At 37.7% G+C, this 22,969-nt stretch overlaps 5 protein-coding genes across 5 annotated transcripts in view; 3 read left to right on the top strand and 2 right to left on the bottom strand.

Annotated features, from left to right (window-relative positions):
• LOC109849786 overlaps positions 1 to 777 on the top strand; it is a 1,495-nt gene extending 718 nt beyond the window's left edge. Inside the window, exon 4 of the mRNA XM_020419665.1 lies at positions 736 to 777. Coding sequence (XP_020275254.1) covers positions 736 to 777 — 42 coding nt within the window. The remainder of the gene's footprint in view (positions 1 to 735) is intronic.
• On the top strand, positions 1,196 to 3,654 carry LOC109849414 (calmodulin-binding receptor-like cytoplasmic kinase 2). The gene is made up of 6 exons (XM_020419241.1): positions 1,196 to 1,594; positions 1,924 to 2,156; positions 2,301 to 2,466; positions 2,618 to 2,707; positions 2,853 to 3,151; positions 3,242 to 3,654. Exons 1-6 carry the CDS (start codon positions 1,366 to 1,368, stop codon positions 3,452 to 3,454), a joined length of 1,230 nt encoding a protein of 409 aa, XP_020274830.1. The 5' UTR covers positions 1,196 to 1,365; the 3' UTR covers positions 3,455 to 3,654.
• On the bottom strand, positions 3,929 to 8,711 carry LOC109849415 (50S ribosomal protein L19-2, chloroplastic-like). The gene is made up of 6 exons (XM_020419242.1): positions 8,598 to 8,711; positions 7,613 to 7,725; positions 5,913 to 6,131; positions 5,719 to 5,805; positions 5,299 to 5,432; positions 3,929 to 4,263 (listed from the first exon to the last, which is right to left on the bottom strand). The coding sequence occupies exons 2-6, from the start codon at positions 7,700 to 7,702 to the stop codon at positions 4,158 to 4,160; spliced, it is 636 nt and encodes a 211-aa protein (XP_020274831.1). The 5' UTR covers positions 7,703 to 7,725; positions 8,598 to 8,711; the 3' UTR covers positions 3,929 to 4,157.
• LOC109848075 lies at positions 12,386 to 13,443 on the top strand. The gene has a single exon (XM_020417388.1). The coding sequence runs from the start codon at positions 12,923 to 12,925 to the stop codon at positions 13,259 to 13,261; it is 339 nt and encodes a 112-aa protein (XP_020272977.1). The 5' UTR covers positions 12,386 to 12,922; the 3' UTR covers positions 13,262 to 13,443.
• Positions 13,798 to 22,601, bottom strand: LOC109848074 (protein DEFECTIVE IN EXINE FORMATION 1). The gene is made up of 13 exons (XM_020417387.1): positions 22,212 to 22,601; positions 21,631 to 21,741; positions 21,464 to 21,546; positions 20,992 to 21,109; positions 20,757 to 20,917; positions 19,676 to 20,277; positions 19,541 to 19,611; positions 18,088 to 18,344; positions 16,711 to 16,892; positions 15,426 to 15,709; positions 15,186 to 15,303; positions 14,629 to 14,811; positions 13,798 to 14,538 (listed from the first exon to the last, which is right to left on the bottom strand). The coding sequence occupies exons 1-13, from the start codon at positions 22,367 to 22,369 to the stop codon at positions 14,224 to 14,226; spliced, it is 2,643 nt and encodes an 880-aa protein (XP_020272976.1). The 5' UTR covers positions 22,370 to 22,601; the 3' UTR covers positions 13,798 to 14,223.

Genomic DNA, 22,969 nt, shown 5'->3' on the forward strand with positions numbered 1-22,969 from the left:
CTTTTCGTAGTAAAACTTTTGTTACATTTTTGTGTATGTGTGAGAGGAAGCTAGCGTATGTTGCTCGTCATTGTTCGCAAATCGTCTGCAATTTCTGACCGCGGGTGACTCTGTTCCGTGATTAATCATGTAATGCTCTTGAAAAATAATTTATTTGCTAAGCAGCTGTCGTGACGGGATTATGAGAAGACTCTATGGTCTACGCTTAAAATGTAGGTTTTAGGTATCATGTTACTTGGAGAAGAGCGTAACGCAGCGGAAGATAAATACCCATCTCAAATCGACGTCATGAACAAAGAATAAAAAGTGAAATCAATAGATTTAAATATTAAAAAAAAAAAGGATGGTGGAAAAATACATTCTATGAACACACATCTCCTCTAGTTTTTTTTTCATATAATATTGTCAAACTGGGATTATGGCGTTTCTTTTGTTAGAATTACATCTGCATGTATTAAAATTTTCGGTAGCGTTAAATTCAGAAAAGTCTTGCCGGCTTCTTTTAATTGTTGCCATTGTCGTGACTTGGGCATCAATCCCATTGACCAGTTAATTTCTGGGGTCATTTGGGTATTTGCAAAAATACACCCCCGAAGTCTTAGTATTTGCAAACCCTCCCCTCATATCATCAACTTAGCTTTTTAAAAAAAAAACCCTAAAATCAACAAATCATCAGTTTGGTGCTTAAATTTTAACTATTTTGTTGATAATTTTTATATTGCGATTGCAAATTAGCTTGCTTTGTGGGTAGCTTTTTCCAAAATTGATGAAATTTAAGAGGTAGCGCCGCAAATACTGACATGTGGAGGGAATTTTTTGGCAGATACCCATGCTTTGAGGGGTACATATGCAAATGACCCCAATAGGCATCTAAAGAAGCCATCTAAGTCTACGCAACGAACCATAATATCATGTTGACTACTCAAACAAAAACTCTTTGGCACGTAGTAGTTAATTATATTCTTGAAGCATCAGCTTGACGTCATTACAAAGCAACAGGCATATATACCATCTAGCAATAATTGCTCATTCAACTAAGATACAGGAATAATCAGTGAAGTTATTTTACTTCTCCTGCAAAAAAGACAGGGACGTAACGCTGACTTAGCAATTAACCCCTCCAGAAACAGCCTTATTAAGCTGCGGGTTGCGGCGATGAAAAGGTCTACAATACATGAGCAAGTCAGCCGTCATCATTAGAGAGAGGGACTCCCAACAACCGAAATAATGCCCTCTCTCGAGACCCACAGGTAGGGATCGGGCTCGAATCACGACCTCAGGATCCAGCTTTTCTACGCAGAAGCAAGCTCCTCAACTCCCGGCCCCCTGCAAACAAAAAGACACAGGCAATATTGCTCGATCATCATGGGGCCTCCGTCAGAGCCTGGTTTCTGGCGGTCGTCGATTAATAACGGCAGCCCATCCAACCCCCCCGATCCTTCAAAGTCTTCGAAAGGCGGAGGAGGCCAAGGATCTTTTGGAGGACTTATCAGTTGTTTCCTCCCCTGTGGCGTCAAGTCCGCAAAGGAGGAAGACCAGGATAGCAGCAGCCGAACCACCACTCCGTCAAATGACGTCTCCTGCAGCTTTTACGGTATGTGCGTGCTTTCGCCTCGAAACCTTAATTATGAAGATTTTCGTTGCAGAAATTTCCGAAGCAGGAAGAAATTCAGGCGTGCGGCGTTCTGGTAGGTAAGCATGAAATTAAAGATCGGGAGATGACTTGGTATCTCGAGATAGCTTGTTAGACTAATTAAATGGGTTAGAGCTGGTGTCCCTGCAAAGATGACATGGTCATGGGCATAGGAATTTAATTCTTCCGTTTTCTTCTCTGCTTAATTTGTTTGCTGCGATTGGACTTTTTATTTGTTTTAATATTATACACTGTTGCGAATTAAACGTGAGCGTTGCGGATGTTTCCAGGGTCGAAAACATCGAGCGTGAGCAGCACCAGCCTCTCTAAGTTAAGCAGATTCAGCGGTTCGTACGGCGCGGACGATGATGGACGAGGAACGAGAGACTTCTCCATCGCAGATATCTCCAGGGCCACCCGAAACTATTCCACAGAAAATATAATCGGACAAGGAGGCTTTGGGACTGTTTACAAGGGGAAACTCAAAGACGGCACTCTTGTTGCTGTTAAGCGCGCCAAAAAGGTCGAAAACAAGTTTAATTTCCAAGTCTTTAATCTCAACATCAGTGGCCATACAATACAGTCCTCAACGTTAGTTTCTAATAATAACGAACAATTGATTTGATTAGCCTATATATATATATTGCTGACTGGAGTCCTACTGTAGAATCTGTACCAACGACTGTCATCCGAGTTCAAGAGCGAGATCGAAACGTTGTCGAAAGTAGAGCATTTGAACTTGGTCAGATTCCTTGGATACCTGGAGCATGATGACGAACGCATTGTTGTGGTTGAGCATGTTGGAAATGGGACTCTGCGGCAACATCTTGATGGTAGGTCCGGAATTTTTTCTGTGATGTACGTATCAAAAAATAAAGTAACTAGACTCGTTTTGATTGATGGGGTACAGAATAGTTCGATTGAATATGGAAAATAAGGGCAGTGTTATTGAAGGACGAAGTGAACTGGTAATTATATATGCAGGCATTCATGGGGAAGTGCTGGAGATCGCAGCTAGGCTGGACGTTGCCATTGATGTAGCTCACGCAATCACTTACTTGCACATGTACACAGGTTATCTCCGACTTTCAACGCAGAACAAATTCCACGTGATACAAATTCTAAGAAAATTGTTTTAAGACTTCCGTTAGCACGCATGTAATAGTATGACCAAACTGTAAAATGAAAGTTTTGCATTTCATGTACTTTTGTTATGCAGATCATCCCATCATCCACAGGGACATAAAGTCATCCAATATCCTACTCACCGAGAAGCTCCGAGCCAAGGTTGCGGATTTCGGGTTCGCCCGCCTAGCGGCTGAAGACCCAGACGCGACCCATATCTCAACTCAGGTCAAAGGCACTGCTGGGTACTTGGATCCAGAGTATCTCCAAACCTACCAGCTCACAGAGAAAAGTGACGTCTACTCTTTCGGCGTCCTCCTCATCGAGCTGGTCTCTGGACGGAGACCCATTGAGAGAAACCGAAGTTCGAAGGAAAGAATCACTGCACATTGGGTAGGCATCCATTTCCTTAGCAAAGATCGGACCTTTTTCACAATTTTGGTAGCAAAGGCTGAGCTTTTTTTTTTAATTAAACTTTTGCAGGCAATGCAGAGATTGAAAGAAGGGGGCGGGGTGCTGGCAATGGACCCAAGGCTGAGGAGGAGCCCGACGTCGATCATGGTGGTGGATAGGGTGCTGAGACTTGCCAAAGAGTGTGTGGCAGCGTCCAGGAAGTCTCGGCCGTCAATGAAGAAGTGTGCAGAGGTGTTGTGGGGGATCAGAAAGGATTTCAGAGAGATGCAGCTCTCCTCCTAAGGATTTCAGAGAGATGCAGCTCTCCCCTCCTCTTCTACTTCTTCTTCCAATGTCCTCACTTGCAATGTTGAGTGAGTGACTAAGGGAGGGTTAGTGTTTGATTTTGGGAACATATGTTCGAGTTTTTGATGTACAGAGACTTGTTTGTAAAGGTTAAATTTCTCCTTTCACAAATGTGTGCATGTCATCAAGTTGACTTACTCTCGACCATTATCAGGAAGTACCGTTCATCATAATCATCACTGCGTACGGGGTTTCTGAAAAAAAAAAATCCCTGCTGCTAGTCGTCACCAAGCAGAAGTAATAACTAGAAACCACTGGAAAGCGATGCAGGAGAAAATCCATCGGAAATAAAAGGAGAAAACACAAAGCAATACGCGCTCACCTGAACTTGCTTTGATATCTACCTTTGGGCAAGTTGAGGATAAGGTACCCTATATTGCCTGAAGATCAACAAATATTAAATCGTACAGCTAACAGAATAATAACTAGACCTTCAACCATGAAAACGTAATCTTGAGTACACAAAGGTAAATACCAGTGCTGACAAATTAACAGAACTATCGTTCCGTGCCACATAATGACATAAACTAAGCAGGGTCCAAAATTTCTGAAAATTATTAACACCACCACTGTCAATTCTACAGCCGAAACTTTTCTTTTGATGGACAGGGTCTCAAGAATCTATATTAGAAGAAACCACTCATTTGTTCTTAAGTGCGTTCATCCTGTCTCTAAGGTAGTATAGCTTTGCCCTCCTCACATTCTTCTTCTCCAGGACTTTCATTTCCTTGATGTTTGGAGAATACCTGCACAAAATAGCATAAAAAGTCACAAAATAGGTAATAACTGAAGTGTTGGTCAGAAAACAGTACAAAATGACGAATGAACTATAAGTACAGCTACAATAAAACGCGGAAGGGTTACATGCTGGGAGTGTCAGCAACACCACAAGGTTTAGTAAGTATGGCATACTGATAACAAACCACAAAAGCAACAAAAGTTTACTACACTAGATTACTAGAAGGCAAGGTTCATAGCCGATGAGTAACAACAAAAAGATGCAAACTGGGTGCTTTATGACCTGCATTCAAAAGATGGCCACCGAAACTCTTCTATGAACAATTAACAGTGAATTTTTATACGAAATTACAAATGGTTAGAAGGCAGGGCCTCAGAAGAGGACAAAAACTAACAGCATCTTCTCTGCCACTCCAGCTATTGTAGATAGAGTTAAACTCAATAGCTTCTTTTTAAAGTATAATCTTCAAACTCATGGAAGATAGATACATCGCAAATTTGTTGGCTCATATTCAAAAACTAGATTCCAGTCTCCAAATTACATTTTCCAAGTTCTTCCAATAGAATAGTAATCACCAACGCATATTAAACAAGAAAAGTTGAATTGAGTACTTCAGAAGGCGAAATTAAAATGGCCGAGTCCCTAAAAAAGCAAAACTAACACAGGAGTTAGAAATCAATCGCTTTCGGTACATGGAATCCTTCAGCTGTGTTCCAAGGACGAACTTTCACTACTTTTATGCTCCTTATACCATTGATTTAAAATTTTAAATCGCCAGGTTATAAGCCACTTAGCTCCTCCATTTAGGATATTGTCATATTCTAAACATTCGGGCTATTCATATGAGATCATGTTCAAACAGTTGATCTAAAAAAAATGACATACGACAAGCACAACTAAAAAATCAATTTATGAAAATGAACCTTATGAGAAAATGTTATTGAATAATAATCTTGGGTGTACCACAAATGCAAAGCATGTAAACATACACAACAAAAGCTGTCGGATAACATAGAAGGAGACCTCAAAAATTTCAACTTACAAAGGAAAGACAGATTCCACACCAACACCAGCCACCTGTCTGCGTAATCTGAATGTGGTATTCAGACCAGCATTCCTCCTTGCAATGACAATGCCTTTCACAGTTGAAACACGACGTTTGTTCTCAGGCACTTCCTGCAGATGTTATGCACCCAAGCAAGAAGTCAAGGCAGGAAGAAAAAAACAAGGGCACTAATACAGATTGCAACAGAACAGGAATGGTAAATAGAAGCAGGAAGGTGGGCTTATGTTTCCTTTTTTCATAGGTATTTTTTTTTTCCTCAATAAAACCAAAGGAAATCAATCTCTACCGCCATTTTACTCCCTTCAAATTATTGTAATCTTTCAATGGAATCAAAAAATGCATCATCAACCATATTGTGGATAAGGATATAAACATGACAGAGAACAATTTTCCTACCACTTTTAGCTGGATAATATAACCAGGTTTTATATCCGGGATCTCCCTTTCAGCTTGCACTTTCTCTACTGCTTCTTTATCAAGAATCTGCAAATGGCAGGAATTATATGCTAAATTATTGCTGGTGATTATGGGTATGCATCAAGCAGGCTATGATCCATGTATACCCAGTTTAAAGTTTGACATAACCTTACATTCATTATATGCTTTGCAGTTTTGTCAAGCCTCTTAAATTTGATTCGATGAGGTTGACCTGCATCAGGGGATTCAACAGCACTATCTTTCCCAGGAGATGGCTCGGGATGGCCAAGTGTTGTCATGTACCTCAAGAGGGGATTTCTTGTAACAATATCACAGTGAAATTTTTGCTGAGCACATACCACCAGCTCCCTTGGAGTATGCAGTTTATTTTCCTGCAAGAAACATACATTCAGCAGATATATTTAGAATCCTTTTTTATCTCAAAAGAGTAACAGGTATCACAACAAGTAACCATTCAGCATTCATATGAAGACAATGCATGAAAGCATGATAATAACCAGCCTGTTCATGTTTGGAAACAGTAAGGCCTGTATAATGTTAGTACAGCTTAAAACTGGTCAGAACCAACAAATTTTATAAGAGGAAGATGCATTTTAGACAAGGTGGCGACTGCAAAGGAGAGAATACCCAAATATGTTAAGAAAAATAATGTGGATGGCAACCTACTTAAACTAGACAATGGCTTATGTTATGATGAACTGACAATTCCGATTCAAAGTTGTGAAAGCTACAAAGTTTGCTGATGGATAAAATGCATCCATGTCTTTGGGAGTGGCGAAATATGCATCCCTCGGAAAATGGTTCAGTTGTAGGGTGGAACATTTGCAAGAGGGAAGTAGAACAGGGGAAATCCACTTTTACCGTTTCTATTGTGTACACGGTTAATGTGTTTGCTCCAGAGTACAACATGCTGATGACATATTATAAAACTATGATGTTATGTAGTAAGGAAGAGAAGGAACAGTAGACAGTTTTAATTTTAAATGGGTTTGGACTAGCCTCAGAGTTAAAGATAAAACTTTTCGAAGAGCTTAATTATTTTGTTGGGTAGTAATACGAATCAGCAAACTCATATTTCCCCATGATGAAATGCAAAGTTGGTGTATTCCCAACGACTTATTAGGGAATTCCATTGATAAGGCCAGGTTAACTATAGAAACAAAGGTTGACAGTCTTTAATCAAGTTAGACAGTAGACCAGCTTTATGGATAGGAAGAATTCTATCCAGAGGAAGACTAATTCTCATCAGTCTTATCAGCAAATCTCCATATTGGATGTCTTTTAACAAGCTTCCGAATAGAGCACGTGACAGGTTGGATGGAAACAGATGCAATTTTTCCTAGAACAGTGACAAGGATAGTAAGGAGGTCTACCATTAATTCATCTGTATGGGTGTTGGGAGGCAGCAGAGAAATTTCCCTGTGAACCATTTTTTTAAGGGATTAAAGCTTCATATGCTAATACCATGCGGAAGGTTCCTGCTCCTATAAAGGTGAAAATATTAGTTACGTTGTCAATAATAGATAGATTGAACACTGAAGATGTATTGTTAGAAAATGAATCCAATCAGATAATACACGCACGCATCTTATGTGGAGATTCAGAAGAAACCAGTTCTCATGTGTTTTCAAAATGAAAATAATCAAACTATTTGATTACAACTGAACTGATGATAATATGACCATTTCAGGAGATCCGAATGATGACATAGAATAATAATTTGTTTGATGTTATAGAATATGTTTAGAGACATTGAATTTCAGATTGCAATATTAAAAGAAGTGATAGATAATTGAGTAAATATAATTTCGTCGTCAAGCACCAAAGTAGACAAATTATCATGACAACTCACCGTGCAGATTTTAGAAGTGCCAGATAACGTAATCTTGGAACCGGCGAGATGATTTCTAAATCCATTAAAACTTCTCCGGAGAGACTGCATTTTTTCCAGTGACTCCTGTGAATCTACAAAATGAAATAAATAGCTACTCAAAATACATCTGAAAGCAGCAGCGTGTGTTAGAGTTTTTGAAGCCCTAGTGGTGAGCTGTAGTGATGAGATACCAGCTACAGAATCTGGAACCCTAATTCACCATCCCGAAATCTTTAGGGCTCATTTGCTACATGGGTAATAAAATAGGGTCAAGATTTGTATCATAAAAGTTATAACTTATAAGATAACAAAACCTAACTTAGCTCTTTGGTCGTGTTATAGAAAATTCTTCTATGGACAATAAAAGGGGAGCTCAGAGCTTCAACCTTCACAAACTTTTGGTACAATAGTGAACTAGTTGGCGGTGCTTGACCATAACTTTGGTATAGAGGATTCAAAATTCAATTTGTGCGTAATAGAACAAATTGAATGGAAAATTTTTGTACTTAACTTGAACTTTGGTATATGGGAATAAAAAATTTAGTATCGATATACGATATTAATGATGTATCAAAAGAGTTTCTTCCAATGTTGCACAAAGCCCTAGGCGGACTAGGCATTTGAGCCCGCACCTAGGAATTTGACTATTTTTTAAATTATTTAATTATAATAATTGATTTTCTTGCAATGATCTTGGTAGGAATTTTTCAGGTCTGCAGCATGAAGATTTGTTTCAGTTGAACTGTTTCTATATTATATCAAGATTGGATCTTCAAACGGCATAAAAGATCAACAATGTCATCAACAAGATCTCACTAAACTCTGTATAATTGCATTTCGATCTGTAAAATAAGAAATTTTTTTAGCAGCAAAGAGGATCAATTTGCATCATGTACATATTTGTTTACCAATCAGTCAATCACAGTGAAGAAAAAAAACAGTGAAAAAAAGATGAAAATTTTACCTTGAAAAGAGAAGAGGAGAAGACTAGGACGTGCAGTGATCAGCTCAAGGAGGAAGCGCAGTGATCAGATCGAGGAGAAGGCGGCGGCGAAAAGGAGGAGGAGGAGGCGGCGGCGATGAAGATCAGGAGGAAAATGGGTAGATTTGGTTTTAATGAGTTAGCGGGTCGGTTTTGGGTTTGCGGGTCGGGTTTCAATTAATAAATATTTTGATGGTTTTCTAAAATTCAAAAAAATTTCAGGTTTAGTGCTAAATAGCCAAACTTATTGAAAGTTTAGTGAAATTTATCTTTTACGGAATTAAGAAGATCTGACAATTTTTTAAAATGTAAAGGTAATAGGAAAACATTAATCTCTACTTATATATAAAATAAAAGGGAATTTAAAATGTGTTTATTAGTTTTTTAATTATAAATAATTAAAGAGAACTAAAAAAATAATTATAAGAAGAGGAGGCGGAGGCGGCGGCGGCGGCGATGAAGGGAGTTTGGAAAAGAGATCCAGAGGAAAATGGATTTTGGTCTTAATGAGTTAGCGGGTCGGTTTTGGGTTTGCAGGTCGGGTTTTAATTAAAAACCTTTTTTTTAATTTTGGATTGGGCTGGGCGGGTTTCTACCGTTTTTTATTTTTTATTTTTTATTTTTATTTTTTTTATTTTATTTAAAAGCTAGCCCTAGGTCTAGGTGGCACCTAAGCACTCCGGCATCCTAGCATGGCCGCAGCCAAAAGTAGGTGTCTTGAGCTCCGCTTACGTCTAGGCGGACGGAGCGTCTTTGCTACTTTCTGTAACATTGATTTCTTCCAATTTAATGATGCACTAATCTCTTCTAATACACCATCAATGCACTACACTAGAATAATATATATGGATATTTTTGTTCGGATTGGAAACCCGCTCAGAAATTTGCTTGCTCCTCACCCCTCAAACTTTATAATTAGTGACTTATGCCCGTAATGACAAATATAAGAATTCAACAATATCCACAAATGTTGAGTTAGCGACGAGATTTAACTTAAGGATACACAGTTACTAATATAATGGATTAAAAAAATATAAGTTTAATATATATTAAAGGGTTGGGAAGCAATCATAATAATGTCTTCAAGGGTATCCTGTATATAATCCAAAACCTGTAAGAGATAAACACGCAAAAGTTCTTGGATCAGGGTTAGGTTGAATTACTCTTTGGTCATTAGAAACTAATCCAAATTCAGATCAAAGGCCAAATAAAAATAAAATAAAATAAAAATCTTGCTAAAGCCTTCATTTCAAAATTTTGAGGTTAGCTAATTCTCATTGATTATGAAAATCTAAATTGGATGAACCCTTGAGAAAACAAATAATTCTATGCTCTACAATGCTAACAACTAACAAGTATCGTAAACGCTTGATTTTGCTTACATACAATATAAACGTTGTAAGATTAATACAAACATCCAAAAAAGTCAAAAGAGCAGTTGTACCAAGGATCCGCGACGCCCAGGATCCGCGACGCCAAGAATCTTGGCATGTATCCCTGATTAAAATGTCGGTTTTGTATTTGTGAAGAGAAAGCCCACGGGACTAGTGGGTTTTCTGATTTTAGTGTAGCGACAGACTAGCGACCCCTAAACACACAGGACTACTAGTCTCTTATGTTTTAAAACCCTAATTCAGCAAAATCGACCTCTTTTTGGCTAACCTTGGTGAGCCGGCTAAAAAGATGTTGGTTTTGTTAAATATTTAGCAAAACGGTCGGTTTTGCTAAATATTTTTCAAAACCGGTCTATTTCAAAAAAGTCTCCTATTACATTTTAGCATCATACCCCTGAAAAATATGTCTTTTAACATGACGGCTCTAAAAACATGTCCTTGAGCATAATACCCCCAGAAATATGTCGTTTATGTTAGATATAGGTGCCCTGCATGCAATAATTGTATATTGTAACAGGACCTATATGAATACAACATCCTTGTTCAAAATGATAGTATGTTATTTTGGTCAGTATTTATCTGGTTTTTTTAAATATAGATAAAGTTCTTAGAATGATACTAGACTATCAGAATTTCGATAGTGATAGTAATGAAGAAGAGATCTGATTAGTCGCTAACGTAGATTCTAAAATGTTTCTAGTCGATGAAGTGTTGAGAAAGAACATCATCACTTTGGTAAAGACTAATGTATACTCTATTTGTCATTAGAAGGACGATGATCCATCACTTAGATCATTGATACTGAGACATCAAGATATAATATACATGTGACTCATTAGTGAATGAGTTGACTGAACGACTCACCGAGAACATCTAATTGGTAATTATACTTAAATGTCAAATAGAAGTTCTCAAGTGATATAGTTCAAAGTAGTCTCTTGACCTGAGGCATGAGTGCAATATCTTACATATCAGTATAGATGTACTTAGACTTTTACCTAACCATAGTTCTTAGTGAGTTGTACATAACGGTTATTGTTGGATGCATCTGGGGACATAAGTAGATATTGAGATGCCAAGATGAGATTCGTCTCTCCCAGTATAGGGGTTTGATGTCATAAGATTGTTTTATATAACTATAGCCTAGAAATTCTTGGTCGAGGTAAATAAGATAAACTGAGTGTCAATTTGATATTATAGGTTATGAGTTTAATATCAACGAACACTAATCAAGCTATTAGGGTTTGACAATTTTCCATACCCTAGGCTCGATAGTTTGACATGGTTTGACGAAGAGACCGGATTGTACGTTATTATCACTGAGTGGTCCTGATAAAATTATGTTAGCATCTTACAGACATTTATCACAACTTATACCCGGGTAGTCTTTATGTGTAGCTAGCACATCTGTTGTATTTATGGATATGATCTACTGTCGAGTTTTAAGTTGGGCCCTAGAGTCACACCAAGCGCGTACTTGAATCCTATAAAATACAAATTTATAGAGTAATGCGTATGATTGATACGCATATATAATTTTTTACCAGATACACATAAATGGTTATATGTATCGGTAAAATCAGAATGCTATGTGCTTAAGAAATGATTTCCAAAAAAAAAATCATAAAGTTAACTTTTAGGCAACTAGTTGACTTTTTGGTCATATGATGACTTATTAGTTAAAGATTGGAAAATACTAAATACTGTATTTATGAAATACCGCATTAGTGATAATGATGTGGTATTTTTATTTATGAAATACACATTTCATTATACCATGATTAATGAGTCATTAAGTGGTATGATTTGGGAACATGGTTTTTAAGCACATGGTTTTGTTTTCTCATGACTCATGGGATGACTCACATAATGAATCATTGTTTTTGATGACTTATGGCATGACTCATGAGATGAGTCATGACAAATTTCACTCTATAAATATGAGCTCTCTCTCTCTCTTATGGAAATGTTAATGAATTAATAAAAATTTAACTTTCCATAAGAGAATTAGATAGCTCTACCTCTTACAAAACTCTAGCAATCTTGAGTGAGAGAAAGTAGTAGGATTCAAAAACCACGTGGTGGATATCTTGCCTTATGTCTCAAGAAACCTCCAATTTTTGTTCTCTTGAAGCTTTGGAGATCCGCTACGAGGAGGTTTACTACAACAAGGAGAACAAACTAGGGGTTATTCGATCTACCATAGAATCACGCTTCAAAAGTATGATTTTCGAAATTGTTGGATGTTTTCTTTATTATAGGGATCATGTAAGATTTAATTAAGATGGTCCTGATGTGGCTTTCATGCTCTCTACATGCTTAGTATTTTTTTTGTACATATAGTATTCCGCTGTGTATTTTGCATGTAATTAACACGAATTTCCTTCAGTTTAGGATAATACCTTTCAGAAACATGCCTTTTACCGCAATCAGCTAATCAGGTATGTGAATGGAGGGACCGGATCGGCTTAAACAAACAGTTGCAAACCACAGCGGTCCTTAGTAGCATGTTGGCGGCCGGATAGAACGACATTGAGAAATTTATCCTACAGCAACTAATAATGCTGAAGATAATATAATAATGAGGAGGAAAAAAAATCTAATTCTTAATAAATCTGTCAATGTCAATCATAGGGGAACTGTGGAACTGCATTATATCAATGTAGAAGTTGGGAGTTTCAAAGTGAAACATCTTGCTGCTGATCTATGCAATAACAGCAACAACGACGAAGACTTCGATTTTTAATTAGCAGTCTACTTTGATCAGGTCCTGCATACGAGTCGGATTGTATTTTTCTACTACAACCTTCGCCTACAAAACATAGTCAGCAATAACACAAGCCAGCAGATGATAGTTTGATCAAAGATATTCTCCATCTCCATCTCTGTCAGATTTCTTAGCCAGAAACGGGCATGGACTCCAGCAACTTCGACGAATTCTGGGCTTTCTATATGACCCAGCACTCCAAGCCCCTTACGCGCCTCTTGCATTTCATCGGCACCCTCTGCAGTCTCGTTTGTGTTCTTCTTTCTCGCTTATTCAGCCCTTGGCTCATCCTGCTTGCGCCCGTTATAGGTTATGGAGTTGCTTGGTGCAGCCACTTCTTCGTGGAGCGCAACAAGCCTGCGACCTTTGGCCACCCATTTTGGGCGCTTTTCTGCGATTTCAAGATGTTTGGACTGATGCTTACTGGTCGGATGGATGAAGAGATTCAACGGCTTGGCAAGAGATCTGCTTCGAAAGTCTTCTGATTTCAATCCCTGCCCTGTAGAAGATTCTGTCATCATAAGAAACTTTTTATGTTCTCGAATGTTGCTAGCCGTGAATTATACGATTGTGTTTGGCGCTTCGCATGTCAGCGAAAATAAACTATGTAGACAAAAGATCAGAATAAATTTGTGTAGGCATAATATTACTTAATGTGTTTTCTTCACGAACTGGCAATTCATTGTCATAGCTTATTGTGACTTTCCATGCTGAGTCAGTTCAAGCCTGGCTGTTTAAATTGGAAGGTTTTCAAGTTTAAAGTATAAAGTCAGATATCAATTTCCGTTAGCTCAATGGATTTTATCTGATTAGCTACTGCTGAGGTATCTGCGGTTCTACTCAGTCTAGCTCCAGACATTTTCCCCCCTAGTTCCCGTCCTCATTTATTTGCTCGCAACCTAACAATAACGAAGGGTAGCGTACATGATACGTTAACAACAAAGAACATAATCTAACTCATGACTAGTTAAAAGAAAAGGCTTCCAGGATCCCCTGATATACTTTCCTTTAAAAAAAAGAATCCCCTGAAATAAGTTCATATATAGAGAGAGAGAAAAACTTATATCAACTTAAGTGGACCATTCACCAAAGTTTCTATCCATTGATGAAAAATCTCTTCATATGATGCACGGATCTCTATTACATTACATTCATTTTTTCTTGATGTACCAAAAAGCACCTTAGAACCTTTGGATGATAATTGGTCGATGGGATAGCCCTGCATTAGAGAAGGCTCAACAGGAACCTTGGATTGCTCATCCTTCCCTTGTTTTGCAGGAATTTATATCCCCGATTAAACATTCAATGTGTCTGAGCTGCTAATACATCAATAAGGTTGCTATGAGAGAATGCATGTCCATGCTCACACATTCAGATGTAACAAGGCATACATGTCAGATAGCATCGCACTTTGGAGTATTCTCATCTTCATTGGATATCATTAATATCAATCCAAATTTCGTGAAAACGATGGTAACGGTGCACCTTCCTGGGGACGTAGAATGACAAGAACTCCAAACATTCCGAGCATCGGTAGAAACAGAAGCCACTTCAGTAGCTTGTAGTAATGCATGTGAAATGTAAGAGAAAATTCATCAGAGAAATACAATCCATTCTTGTCAACCATCTCCACCAGCACAGTCCCTGTTGTTCGAACAGGAACTGTTGGCAGCTTTATCCGTTGCTTTCCAGGTTGATTATATACATTGTTGACGACAATTCGCCTTTCTCCTTGGTAATTTCCAGGAACTAATAATGTTGTCTGCAATATTCAAAAGAAAAAACAAAGAATGGAAAAGGCTAAAGCATGGTCAAAGTGAATCGTGAATACAGGTGAGTTTTAGGTTCTTACTGTGACATTATAAGGCCCTTGATGCCCTGAGGGAAACCTGTACTTGTCTATTATCTCCAGCTCCACCCAGAAATGTTTACCTTCCTCATCGCGGAAAGCTCTGGATCCATGTGATATGTATATTCCTTCACGGTTATATCTACTTGCTGCATTGTTTCTTCCCTGGTTGGATGATCTCCATTCCTGGAAGAAAATGACTGAGAGATATAATATTGAAACAACAACGTTACATACGCGTGATGCATGCCTGCAACTTGACTTCACCACGATTGTTGAAATTGCCAATTAAAGGAACGTTTGTTTTATAGAAAAACAGCAAAAGGTTAAAGACAAGAATCCTTATTGCCCAGCCATGTTAAAAAAAAGGGTCATAACTCCTGTCAAATTGGAATACTGGGGTAGAGGTTTCTAATGTTGACTAGTGAACTGGTGTGACATTCCAAAATTATATTTCGGAAAATAAAACTAGGTATATGCAATAACACATAAACATGGCAGTGACTGGTCAATACTAAAAGAACCAAATAAGGTGAAATTAACATTTGAAAAAGTCTTACCTTCAGAGGATGATGCGGTGAGGGTGTGGAAAAGCAAAAGACATTGCCATTCATAGTAGTAACAATAAGGTCAAGATCGTCCCCACCATCAACATTATCTGCCAAGACCATGGTGTATCTGCATAAATTTAGAGCCACCATCAGAAGACATACTTACGAAATCATCATCAGAACACATACTTATGAACGAAGATCCAACTTCCAAATAAAGGATGAACTAAAGATGAAAAAATAGCTTACGATGTCTCGCCAATGTCAACAACATCCGTACAACCAGTGGACCCATCAATTAGGTACAAATAGCCATCAAATGCAGTTGTAACAAGAGTTAGGCCCTTTAACTTTTCATCACGTTTGCTTAAATCAGCCAGAAGAACTGGACTCATCAATCTCCCTCGTGTCCTATACGGGAAGGGTCGAACAAACGATCCATCCTTTCCACTAAGAACATATATATTACCTGATACTGTTGGGACGACAACATCTGTATAACCATCCCCATTAACATCACCAACAGTTGGACCCTGCATATCAATATTTCATCGAAATGGATATCATATTGTGTCAGAAAATATCAACCAAAAAAAGAAGAGAGAATAAATCTAAAACACACTTGCTAGCAAGAACCATTACCTCTTGTTAGCAAGAGTCATTAACTACTGAATAAGACGTGAAGTTAAAAAATGGAGGAAAAAAAAGAGGGAGTAATGGGAATACGTTAATCTCGAAAAACCCTAACTAAAACGTCTGTCTGAGAAAGGAACAGAAAGGCAATTTAACTGAAATGCAAGAGAAAAAGGCCAGAACAAGACCAATACGGACGCACTATAATCCATATCATGAAGTTTTAAAGTTTTCCATATAGTAAACAGTTGAGTTTCTCCAATTCCTATTATAGTTCATCAAATATCTACTGGTATATGACCACAGAGACAATGGGTGAATGTTTTTCCCAGCTCAACCACGTCTTTGCTGACTAGCAAAGGTGATATAATAACTAACATGTTACAGAAATCTTGTATGGCTTAATATCTAAACTAATTATATATAAAGATCACATGTTAAATTTCGATGCTCTGAATCTTGTCGTCATTGCTTACACTGGCATGTCTACAAAAGTGAAACATCTAGTATGTTCATCTGTATAGGTCAACAGATCTGTCTCATTTGCTGTATAGATAGTGCTACAATGCTATTTAAACAATCATCAATAAATCTTGGGTGTTATATGAAGCCAAATAGTTAAAATGGAAAAAAGTGCATCAAATGTGTGGCGGTCTGGTAGGATATGGGTGCATTGGCAGTTCGTTATAAGTGAGTGTGCCTTATGTTTCATATTTCAACTATAATCATTTGACAAACCATCAGGGAACCATAAGCACCCTTGCTTACTGTATGTTACTGTATGTTTTATATATATACTTTATTTCTTAACCCCATATTAACACTTTCATTAAGGAAGAAGGTGATTTCCGGTTATTGCAAAAGGCTAAAATATTAGGAAAACATAAGTGTGAAAACTTGCCTGTGGAATTAGACTCTTGAGATGCACTTCCCAAATTTCCTCTCCTCGGGCTGTCCATGCAGCAACATTGCCATGGGAATCAGTGGTAATTATTTCTATTTTACCATCATCATTTATATCTGCTGCCACCACCGGTGCTTGAATCTCGGCCATTTCAAGAGGAAATTTTTCTCTAACTTTACCTAGACACATAAATAATAGTGAATGATATTTATCAATAATAGAGAATCAATAAGAAAGTACCACATATGAGCAGAAATTCTTAAGAAATATAACTCAAATTACACATGTTCAGCTAACTGTTCATTCACCCAAGGATGTACATTCAATCAAGAAGACAAGCAATGAAGTCAATCAGGTATTGTTTGCAGCACAAGCTAGACTATAACTACAAAAGCAATGTTATTAATGGAAGTGTTGGATACAATGATCAGGTGATCAATCAACCAGGAGTACTACAAAAAGAAAGCATTATTAGGAACTTCACAAACAGAACCAGCTGTACAGTGTAAAATAGTGTTATAAAAGTATCTTATCTAAGCATTACTTTAATATGAAGTTTCAATGATCAGTCATTACAATATGATAGTCCTGACACTGAAGCCCGGACAGCGATAAAGTGGGGATTTAGATTATTGAAAGTTAGGACCAAGCTACAACTTTTGTTAAAAAAGATAAGGATTAAGATGAGGGAATGGCTCAGCCATAAGGATGGGCCAGCATATATTGTGAGTGAGAGAAGACTTGCATATTTATCCTAGAAATAGGTAATAAAGTATATAAGTACTTCCCTGTAAGCATGATTTTAATATAAAGTTGCAATAAGTGGTTGTTAGAATATGTCAATATATTGCTCCCAACTACAAATAAGAAAGCTAAGACCTAGTCCAGGGGCAAAGTGGGGCTTTGGGTTATTGGAGTTTCAAGGTTCAGAACCGAGTCTTTGTTGAAAAAGATGTATACATATTAAGATAGCCAGGCTGCAGTTTTTGTTAAAATACATAGTTTAAGATAGAGTGTGTGGATCATCAATAGGAAAACCCACCATATAACTAATCCCTTGTTAAGTTATTGGAGGTCCCAGAATTAGAAATGGGCCTCCCTTCGTCCTGTTTGGGTCACTAAAGTCCAAGTTTAGGGTATGGCTTTTGTTGGAAAGCGCGCACAGAGGGAGGGAGGAATGGATCCACATAATTAAATAGCAGAAAAAAATATTACCGCTAAGGTTAGTCAGACGTGCTGACATGAACAGTAACAAAGTCTTTATCCCAAACACGTCTAATAACGTGAACAGAAGATAATATCCAAGTGCCAACCTTATTGATAGCAGTAAATAAAACACAGCACAATAAATAATGAAGAGTCAAACAAGCTTACCTCGGTGATCCAATATATAGAACATGCCAAAAGAAGTGCCCACAAGAATATCAAGATTTCCATCACCATCCAGGTCAGCAACAGTAGGAGAAGAATAAATATAAGAACGAAATGTCCCAGAGTCAATACTGAGATCAAAATCAGCAGTCCATTTAACTTGTTTGGTATCAAGATTGAAAACTACTATGCCACTGGATACATATTTTTCTATATCAATGCCACCCAAATCAGCCAAATGCTCTGGATTGTCATAGTATCTGTGAACGTATTGGTTAGTTAAGTTATTGCAAAGAAAAGTTGAATAGGTATGACAGTGTACAACATGAATGCAAAGATTTTTAATAAAAAAAACTTTGAACCTATAGAGTTCAAATCCTGTGCATAGGTTCTGTAAATATTTTTAACCCAAAAACGTTGCAAGAAAGTCCCAACGTACAGTTAATTAATGACCTGGATCTAGATCAAGAGCTTTGAAATTAGTTAGACAATTTAGTTATGAAAATAGTTTCTCAATAAGCATGGCCAGTGTAGGAAGGTAAAATAAATTATAGGCACTCCATGCATTGAAACATCTATACAATGTGAAGTGACAAAGCATTAAGAAATAAACACTAAAAACAATCTAGCATTCAAGAATAATGAAGAGCAACAATGACCCATCAACAAACATTACCAAAAATTATATAGAGCTATACTTGCATCAAACTGCACCACCAACCACCTCAACATCCACTACTAAAACAATAGTAAAAAAGTCGTGAAGAGACCACTACCTTATTAATAGCCGTTGATTTATTTAGTGAGCGGTTGTGATTTGTCTTTGAGTGTAAATTAGGAACGAGCGCAATTCACAGGGAGTGTGGTGAGTGCTAGATTTAGAATGAATCATAACCACCCCCTAGACAAATCACCGGTTGTTAATAAGGTAGTCGTCTCTCCACTACTTTTTCTACTTTTTTGGTAGGAGAGGATCCAAATTCCCTCAACGCAGCTATCACTGTCGTTTGCTCAAATGGGTAACGAAACTGACAAGCTATGAAAGTAGTAATCTGTTTTTAAATTGACTTTTCCTTCATAATTCTAGAATTTTATAAGGATTTGAGTAATATACAACTCACATACAGCAACATAACCCAATCAAAACTGCAGAATTGTTTCTATGAAGTTTTTCAGTGAAACTATAACTCTCGAGCATCATCCTTATGTCGTACACCAGCATAAACCAGCATAAACGCAGCAACTTTAATTCAAAAGTATCAGGATAATCTAAGTTTCAGAAAACTAAGAGATACTGCAAGTTGATAATTTCATGGATTAGGATACATAACAAGGCCTACCAATCTATTTTAATACCCAAAAAGTACCAGATCTGAAGAATGTCCATAAACGTAAAGGGAAAAAAAGATTCATGCTTTTTACATAAAGAGGGTTGTTAAGAAGGGAAAAAGCTTACTCGCGATCAAAGAAGTAAGAAGCAGCAACAATCATCTCTTGTACTCCATCGTTATCAATGTCTGCAATAACCTACACAAAGAACAAAGTTTAAACAATGAACAATACAAAAGAAGTGCTAACAAGCGATACTTACTGGGGTGCAGAGGATGTGTGAATCTATGTTTACATAGTCTTCCAATTTCTCGTGTTTCTCCTCCATCCATTCCTCATCTCCCCACATGGACGGATCAACATAATCATCATAATCATAATTATACTCGTCTGGAAGCTCTTCTGCATCCCGAAATAAATCAAAAGATGCATCAGCTTCTTCCTCTAGACCCTCATTGTTTTCTGCACCTGCTGCATGCATCTCAGCTCCATCTTTCGCATGAGAGCTGGAGGTTTCATCTTGAACTGCTTTTGAGTCAACTTCTTGAAGAAGCCTCCTTTGAGAGTGTACTGAATTTTCCACCTTAACACTTTCTGATGACAAATCAACAGACGTGGTGTTCTCAGGATTATTTGCTGACCTCTTGTCTTGCTCTGTTTGAACTGGCTCATCTTTGCTTCCATCCTCTGGTTTAGATGCATTGATTATGGAATCGGTGTTAACAAGCGATGATGTAGAAGAAGTGTTTACTGAGGAGACAGTAACATCAGGTGTCGATGTAGAAGAGGTATTCACTGAGCCAGTAGCATCAGGTGTTGATTTAGAAGAAGTATTTGCGGAGGAGCTCGTGCTCCCATCTTTATCTGTCCAAAGCACAATATGCTGATGTTTAGAATATCATAAATCCAAGCAGAAAATTATTATGGCAGCAGACAATATCTCAGAAATTATCATCTAAAATAATTGTATATATAGTTAAATTTCATAAATAACTTGCTATTGTACTACAAAACTAAAAATTAGAAATCCTGTCTAGCTAATTGGGATAGAAGAAAAGATATATTTCCTTGATTTATTTATACTTCAATCATTACATCAAGCACCACAATATAACTTATCCTATTAATGTAAGAATAGATATTTTTGTGCATGAATATCAAATCATCAAAATAAAAACTGAGTGTGGATTGTATAGATAGCTTACCAGAAGAAATGTTAGTTAAGTAGGAGTATTAATACAGTAGTATACCTTCTACGATTAGATAAAACTTGGATGAAAGTGGCTAGCACGATCATGTCAGAACCATTACAGATGGAAGACATGGCCATGGTAATTACTTACGAGATACTGGAATTGTATCAGAAGCCTCTCGACCAAGTGAGTCATCGTGTACATCTGGATGTGAACGGTCCACGTGATCTGGATACAACCCAACATACCAGTTCTTATGAACTTTTCTTCGAGGTACCTCTAGTTTATCAGCCATCATATAGCCTGAGACCCTGCATAACAATAGAATTGATCGTCATGCGTTAATTTGTAATCTTCACCGAGGAATGGACTAAGGCCACTTTACCTGAAGAAATTAATTACACCATTGTAGGTAGCCAAAGCTATTTCTCTCGTACCGTCCTTATCGATATCAAACAAGAGAGGGCTAGAATGGACAGTTGATTGATGGAAGGCAGGCCATCCTAGAAAAATATGATAGTTTTTCAATAAGTTGCTTGTTATTTATCAATTAAGAAATCGATCCCGTACATGACGATTTAACTAAAATCAACGGCAGATGACCATGAAGAACATAATCTGGCCTCATGCACAATTGGTCAATTGGTCAATTGGTACTTGAACAAAAAATTTATAGGGTATATTCAATAAATGAAGCTGAACGAAGAAATGATCGGTAATAAATGAAGTATCTACCAGATTACTTAGGAGTTCATACTCATGTGAAACTTGAAGAGAAATATATCATATCTCGAAGTAACCAATACTAATTAAATGTGATAATAAGAAAGTGAAGGTATGAGAAAATTAAGCCACACCTGGAACTTTATCTCCATCAGTCCCTTCCAGCACTTCCAAGTAATGAACAAATGATGGCACCACTACCTCAAGCTTGCCATCGCTAAAATTGCAAGTAAAACAATGCACGTCAGCACATAACCTCAAACAATGAATCACGTGAATAGAGTAAAACAAATCTTTTTACCTATTAATGTCAGCAACCAAGGGAGTGGCGTAAATGCTTGAGCTAACCTCACTCTGCCATCTCAATTCCAGATGCCTCGGGCATTTGGAGTTCAACAAGGAATCCTCGTCTCTGCAATCAGAAAGTGATGTGATGAAACCATCAATCGTTACATCTTTACTAGACAGCTCTTTGCAGATTAATTCATTCCTAGACCAAACGCATGCTAATGTTAAGACTTAAGATCAACCCCTCAGATAGGACCAAAAGCACATAAATCGTAAATTAGATGCCTTGCCCATTATGGGTTTTACTTGCAATAATATAGAGAAGAAGAGCACTAAGATTAAAAAAAAAAAGATTCAATTTTGACTGTCCTAACATGAAACTAGAGTGAAGGTTGACAAATTTCAAGAAGCAGCTCCATATTTCTTAAACGTAACCCCCCAAAATTAACTAAATTGACAGGCTCAAGGTTCCAGGCCCAAACTTTAATCACGACAACACTTCAATCAGCGTCCCCTTCATCAGATTCTGATCCCATCAAGTTTGGAATGGAGAAAGAAATCTAAATCAGGGGCAAAAGGAGAAATCAAACTTACAAGTTGGGATAACCGAGCAAATCATCACTAGCTTCGCGTTCTCGAAACTTGTTTTTCTTCTTCGTCTCTTCCTGTTTAGAATCTGAGGCGCCATGGATCGGAATAAAGGAGGAAGAGATAACTAAGAAGGAGACGAGAAGGCCGGTGAGCGGCCTCATTAGGGGTAGAGAGAGAGGGGGGTGGGGGACAAAAAAAAATAGCTATCTAGGGTTTTCTGTTTACAAGCAAATAGATCACGACGGTGTGAAGTCGTTTCAGGCTGCAATCGGAGAAGAAAACGCGAAGGGGGTGCGGCAGTGAGAGTTAAAAATCACACAGCGGTGGAATCGTAGAATTAAACGGCGTTGTAACGTACATACCCTAGATTCTGACCCGGTGAAATACGTTTTCTTTTCCTTTTTCCTTTTTCTTTTGCCGGGGGTTTCCTCCTGAATATAATATACCCGTCTGAAAAATTATACTATAACCTTTGTCAAACGATTGTAATAATACCATCAAAACGATTCAAGGCCTTTTTCTTGCATTAGCTGTATACTTAGGGGCTGTTTGGTTCGTTTTTTAACTCGGTGGAAAAGTTTTATACCGCCTCCACATCAGATTTTTCATGGCCACGTAGGATATAAGCTTTCCGTCGGGTTTTTTTTACCCATCTTTGGTTCGCTAGGGTTGAAGAAGGGAAACTCGGTGAAAAACGTCGTCACATCAGATTTTTTTTCTCTCCCTCAATTCCTTCCTCAACCTCATGAAATCGACGAAAA

Source organism: Asparagus officinalis, chromosome 7, assembly GCF_001876935.1.
Source record: "Asparagus officinalis chromosome 7, Aspof.V1, whole genome shotgun sequence".
In the NCBI taxonomy this organism is placed as follows: Eukaryota; Viridiplantae; Streptophyta; class Magnoliopsida; order Asparagales; family Asparagaceae; genus Asparagus; species Asparagus officinalis.